Here is a 6,000-nt window from a genome sequence, read left to right on the forward strand (position 1 = left end):
GCAGCTCCTGAACCTTTCTGACAGGCCCCCCACCTCCCCACCACCTACCTACCTTATCTATTAAATAGTAGGCGAAGCTGCATAACAATCCCTGGATTAGGCGAGTGGGCAGCCAGCCAGCCACCAGGAGCTTTGCCACAACCCCAGCAGCCCTCATTAACCCCTGGAGAAGCCCGCACCACCCTTGCTCCACTTCTTATGTGATTTTGGGCGGCAGGTGGCTTGCTGACCTTTTGGCTGGGGGGGGGCAGCGTCCCAGGAGAACCCCAGGTGAGCGAGGCTTCCTTGGGCTGGTTGGATCTCTAGCCAGCCCAAGCAGGCCTCGTTCCCCCAGGGTTTTCCTTTCTTGCATCGGGTTGCTTTTGGCTGATGAGGAGGGCAGCATATGCTAATGAGTTATGCTAATGAGCTCCACCACCTATATTCCTATAAAATGACCCCTGCTTACCTGCAACGTGTTACAGACATCCACAAAGTATCCCCTGATTTGACAATTGCAGCATGCCTTTTTTTTTTACTGCCTGATAAAAAGTATAATGATGAGGGAATCATTGAGAATTCCTGTCAGAGAGACCTCCAGACCATCATGAATGTTTGCTGTTTCTAATCTATCAGTTCTTAAACTTGTTTTGCAAATCCCCCTCAAGTCTGCTTGTGTAGAAAGGTGGGACAGAAATGTAGCATCGATGCACTTCACACCCAAACAGTTCCGTTCCTGAGATCCAGAAGGTGCCTGATGTACACAAGCGAGAAGCTCCGTTCAATCCACAGTCAGTCCTGCCTCGCTTTGAGAGTGATGCACTGGGAGCAGTGTCACAAAGAACCCTTCCTCAAGTGTGGGTGGGTGGGACAGAATCCTGTTATGCAAAGACTAAGCTCCAGACTGCACTGAAATCTGCCAGATCTAGGCTTAATTAAAATGAAATCCTGACGGAAACCTCTCACACCAGGCAATGCCTTTTTCCCTGAGGCTGTTTTCTCTCCAGATCTAGAATTGTTTCTTTCCCCCCTGCCTTTAGTAAGCAAGGGGACAGCTGTAGAGTGAGGAAGAGGCCTCCGAATCGTTCTGCAGGCATACATACACATGGCACTAATCAAACTGAGATCAGAATCCCAGTCTGGCACACACCCCCTCCACTATTTCTTTATGCAATCCATTGAACGTAGTTTCAACCATGGAGTAACTGTCTTAATTAAGCTTGTAGACCCAGTTCATACTTAATCTGGGCTGTGGATTCTCTTGATAAACTAGAATTGACATCTCCCAGCCCTGCAGTTTAACTAAAGGGTAATGTCTGGTGTGTTGTCCACATGTGATATTGCAAGGGTCATTTTGTAGAAAAATAGGTGGTGGAGCTCATCCAGGGATTGTTATGCAGCTACACATAACTATTCAATGGACAAGGAGGTAGAACTCTCAGAAGGAGGAGTTGGAACTCTCAGAAAGGTTCAGGAGCTGTGATCCTGTGAGCTCCCACTGAATCCAAGGCCTGTGATATTGTACACTGAAGCCCAATTCACATGATTCTACACCATGAAAAAAGAAGTGTGTGCATGAATCAGGCTCACATATATATGGGCCCCTGCCTTATGTTGAAGGATCCCAGGAGAGCCTGTATGATGTAGTGGTTAATTATGTGGACTCTTATCTGGGAGAACCGGGATTGATTCCCCACTCCTCCATTTGCAGCTGCTGGAATGGCCTTGGGTGATCCATAGCTCTCGCAGAGGTTGTTCTTGAAAGGGCAGCTTCTGGGAGAGCTCTCTCAGCCCCACCCACCTCACAGGGTGTCTGTTGTGGGGGAGGAAAGTAGAGGAGATTATGAGCCACTCTGAGATTTGAAGTGGAGGGTGGGATACAAATCCAATGTCATCGTCATCTTCGGGGAAATGTATGAACCCAGCATTATGTTCCTCTTTTTTTTTTGCTTAATATTTCTTTCATACAGTCACCCAATACAGAATTGAATAAGTCCATAAATTAATTGTATTAAGACTTTTTCAGTATTTTTAAATATCTGACCAGTATCAGTTCTGTTAGATATTAGGCAGGTTTTGTCTGTGCAGTGCTTATTCAGTGAAATTGCCTTTTTTTTTTTACAGGTTATTCATAGACAGCAATCGCAGCCCGCCAAGGAGAACTCACCTCCAAGAGAAGAAGCCCCACCCCCACCTCCAGAGGACGCGTGCACCAAAAAAACGAGGTCCCGTACTAAGATTTCTTTGGAGGCCTTGGGCATCCTTCAGAGTTTCATCCATGACGTTGGCCTCTACCCAGACCAGGAGGCGATCCACACTTTATCTGCTCAGTTGGATCTGCCTAAACACACCATCATCAAATTCTTCCAGAACCAGCGTTACCATGTAAAACATCACGGGAAGCTAAAAGAGCACTTGGGGACTGTGGTGGATGTGGCAGAATACAAAGATGAGGAGCTTCTGACTGAGTCAGAAGAGAATGACAGTGAGGAAGGCTCTGAGGAAATGTACAAGGTGGAAACGGAAGAAGAGAACCCTGACAAAAGCAAGGCAATGACTTCAGAAACTGACCAGAGATAATGTGAAACCCCTCCAGACAAAGCAATACATTATTCCGACTTCTTTGGGGTGTGGGGGGAGCAGGGCTTTGGGTTTTCTAAAAGTGTTTGTTTTTTCCAGTGTGCATCGACGATGATATGCAAATTGAACAATTATTTTGCATAGCCCATCCAGACATTCCCTTAGGCACTCGAGTGTTAACACTTCTTTATGTTTGAGACAATGTTAATTGTAATTCACATGGTTAACCTTGCACTTATCAAAGGAACCTCTAGCAAGTTACAAGATGGAACAGACCAATGAAATCAATGAAGGAAATGGCTGTGTGGGTGTGTATATGTATATATTTACACATATATGTATAAATATATGTAAATATATATGTATATATATATATATATGTGAAATTTGCATGGGACGTAACTTTACAATCTGAAAGTATAGACTGTGAAATGAGCCCGTTGAAGTTGAGTCGTGTTTGTGTATTGAAAAGAAAAACCACTTCACAATGAGTTGCTTTGGCTTTTAGATAAAACTGCTGCCTCAGGGTGTGGTGACTATTTTGGAAGACCTATTTATTTTCTGTGTTCATCCCTGATCTTTTTATTAATTATTATCGTGGCTTCCTCTCTGGCAGCTTGATAGGTAATTTTTGAGGTATGAATTTGAAACGTAGATCAACACTGCCAAACCAAAAAAAAACCAAACAAACACAAAAAACTCGAAACTGAGGAAGAAGGAAAAAATGTGGGGGAAGAGAAATCAGGGCACCTTAAAAAATAAAATAAAATTCCTGACCTAAGTAAGTTTTTTTAAAAAACCTCAGTCCACAATGCACATTTAAAGCAACAAAGCAAGTTTGTTTGGTTCGTCACCTTATTCAACAGATGGATTTTTGTGGACTTTTTTTTGTGGGAAATGCAGAGGACTTAAGACTTGTCCACTGATGACGTCTTTGTGAAAAGTGGTTCTATGGAGATTTATTCGATGGAATGTCACATCAAGCCATGCTTTGCAGTGGTGTTGTTTTCCAAAGGAGCAAACTGCCCACCTCTTGCCACACAGATTCCATTCACTTCTGTGGGGCTTGTGCATCCGGAGTGCTTATTTATTTGCTCCCCTTATTTCTTTTCAGGCGTTAGTGTTTAGAGACTGTTTACGATACACGTCAGAGTTGCTTTTCAGTAAACACTTTCCCAAATCACAACTCTCAGCATGGGGCAAACTTGACTGGTTCTTTGTCAGCGAAAGGCTTTCCAGGACCGAAATCCCCACTATACCTCTCTCTCGTTTCTCCTACATGGATCCTCACGCTTCAGATTAATTATCTCAGTGGGACAAGCGGTTCTTAGCCAGCCATCTCCGAAGGTACGGGCGTCGCCACAGTGCATGACGGACTCGGTGGGAACACGCACTCTGAGCTTGCGGCCACCCTAGGAAGCAGAGGAGTCAGGGTTTCCGTGTCATCGCTCCCTCATCTTTTCCCAGTGACCTAGCACAACAATCCCATTGCATAAAGCAGAATGAACCCTGAGCGAGTTTTCGGTAGTACGAGCATTCAAGCTGCAATGGGCTCCCACGGGTTTTTGGAGCTGTGTGACACCAGCCGGCTCACTCTTCGACTTCTGCAGAGTTATTTTTCAGCGGATATCTTTTTACTCGTTTGCTAGGCTTTTTTTCTTTTCTTTTTGGACATCTGCTTTGTAACTTTTTTTTAAACAAAGACCTCATGCAATATCACTTGGAAAGCTACGTTAACGTTTTCTTCTTGCACAGGCATTGTAATATAACTGTTAAATACTATTTATATATTTTGAAAGGTATAAAAGGCAGGCATTAAAACCAACCTCTGTATAGGTAATCACTCCAAAATGTTTAACAGCATACAGGGAGAAGATAAGTTGCAATACAAGCTAATTCTAGCTGCTCAGTAACCTCTGGAGTTTTTAAAAAAGGGACTTTTCCACAATCGATATATTGATGCCCACAGTGTACCTGCATACATTTCATATACCCTAGAACGACAATGTTGGCTTGCTCACTTTTTAAACTTCCTCCTTTCCTCTGTAGTATGCTGCAGTTTTAATCGAAGTTCAGTAGGTGCTGCTTTACGCTCTCTGAGTTACTCCTTTTCCAACTGTTAATCTGAAACTCTTGCTGAAATCACTACATTTATGTAATATCGGTCAAGCTCTCATAAGGTTATTCATCTCTTTGGCATCAGCCTATTGTTTTTTTTTAAAACACTTCAACCAAAAAATTTAGTAGGTATTTTTTTTCCGATGCTGAGTCTTGCCTTTATTATTATTATTATTATTTTTAAAAAATTCACTGCCAATTTTGCAGTGGTTCTTTGAAGTAAATCTGTGGGCATTTTCGCCTGTGGTCTTGCCAGAACTTTGCGAATTACAATGCATATATGTCTATTTATTCAATATTCATCATATAATATCTATTTGGAAAAAGAATCTTTTCTTGTAGTGCCTCTTAACAAAGCACAATTTTCCGCCTTTTTGTGAAATAAGAAAACTTTAAAAAAAAATTGTGTTATTGCGGTATCAACAATGTGAATGAGGATTAACATATTGTAAATGTTCTTTTTCCATGTAAATCAACTTGATCTTCGTTATCACTAAGTGATAATTAAATTTTAACTTATGTGCATTGTTAGTCTGTTAGAATTTTTTGGTTGTTGAAATAAAACACATTCAGTAAATGACTTAATTTGTGAAGTCATTCTTTGGTGGGTGATCAGTTTTACCTCCATGGATTGTAAAAAACTTCAGTCAGAAGTTGCCCTCATTCATTGTAGTGCAGTGTGGTGATTAATAGCAGTGGACTCTAACCTGGAGAACTGGATTGGATTCCCCACTCCTCTCCATGAAGTCTGCTGGGTGACTTTGGGCCAATCATAATTCTCCTAGAATTCTCTCAGCCCCACCTCCCTCACAAGGTGACTGTAGCGAGGAGAGAAAGGGACAGCGATTTGTAAGCCATTTTGAAACTTCTTAGGGGTACAGAAAAGTGAGGCATAAAAACCAGCTCTTCTTCAACCAATTTATTCCTGATTCTAAAAATATGATATAAATCACGTAGAGCAGGGGGTCCCCAACCTCCGGGCCGCAGATTAGTACCGGTCCGTGGCCTGTTAGCACCGGGCTGCGGAGCAAGGCAGAGGTGCTGCACCACCCTTTCACCTCCTTGGGACCCAGGTGGACGAAAGAGGCAGCGCGGCCTCGCTCCAAGGCAGAGCAGCCCTGCTGCCTCTTCCACCTGCCCAGGATATGGGACAAAAGAGGCAGCAGCCTCACTCCAAAACCAGTTTGGAGTGAGCCAGTTTGGTGTGGTGGTTAAGTGTGCGGACTCTTATCTGGGAGAACCGGGTTTGATTCCCCACTCCTCCACTTGCACCTGCTGAGATGGCCTTGGATCAGCCATAGCTTTCATAGAAGCTGTCCTTGA

The 6,000-nt window shown here is 43.2% G+C and overlaps 1 protein-coding gene across 2 annotated transcripts in view; it reads left to right on the forward strand.

Moving 5' to 3' along the window:
• The window catches only part of SATB2 (SATB homeobox 2), a 258,561-nt gene extending 253,304 nt beyond the window's left edge, over window positions 1-5,257 (forward strand). For both annotated transcript variants that reach the window (XM_060257220.1, XM_060257221.1), the window contains one exon: window positions 2,104-5,257. In XM_060257220.1, coding sequence (XP_060113203.1) covers window positions 2,104-2,559 — 456 coding nt within the window. In that variant the 3' untranslated portion in view covers window positions 2,560-5,257. The remainder of the gene's footprint in view (window positions 1-2,103) is intronic.
• The last annotated feature ends 743 nt before the right edge of the window (window positions 5,258-6,000 follow it).

The sequence above is a fragment of the Heteronotia binoei genome, chromosome 16, assembly GCF_032191835.1.
Source record: "Heteronotia binoei isolate CCM8104 ecotype False Entrance Well chromosome 16, APGP_CSIRO_Hbin_v1, whole genome shotgun sequence".
Classification (NCBI taxonomy): domain Eukaryota; kingdom Metazoa; phylum Chordata; class Lepidosauria; order Squamata; family Gekkonidae; genus Heteronotia; species Heteronotia binoei.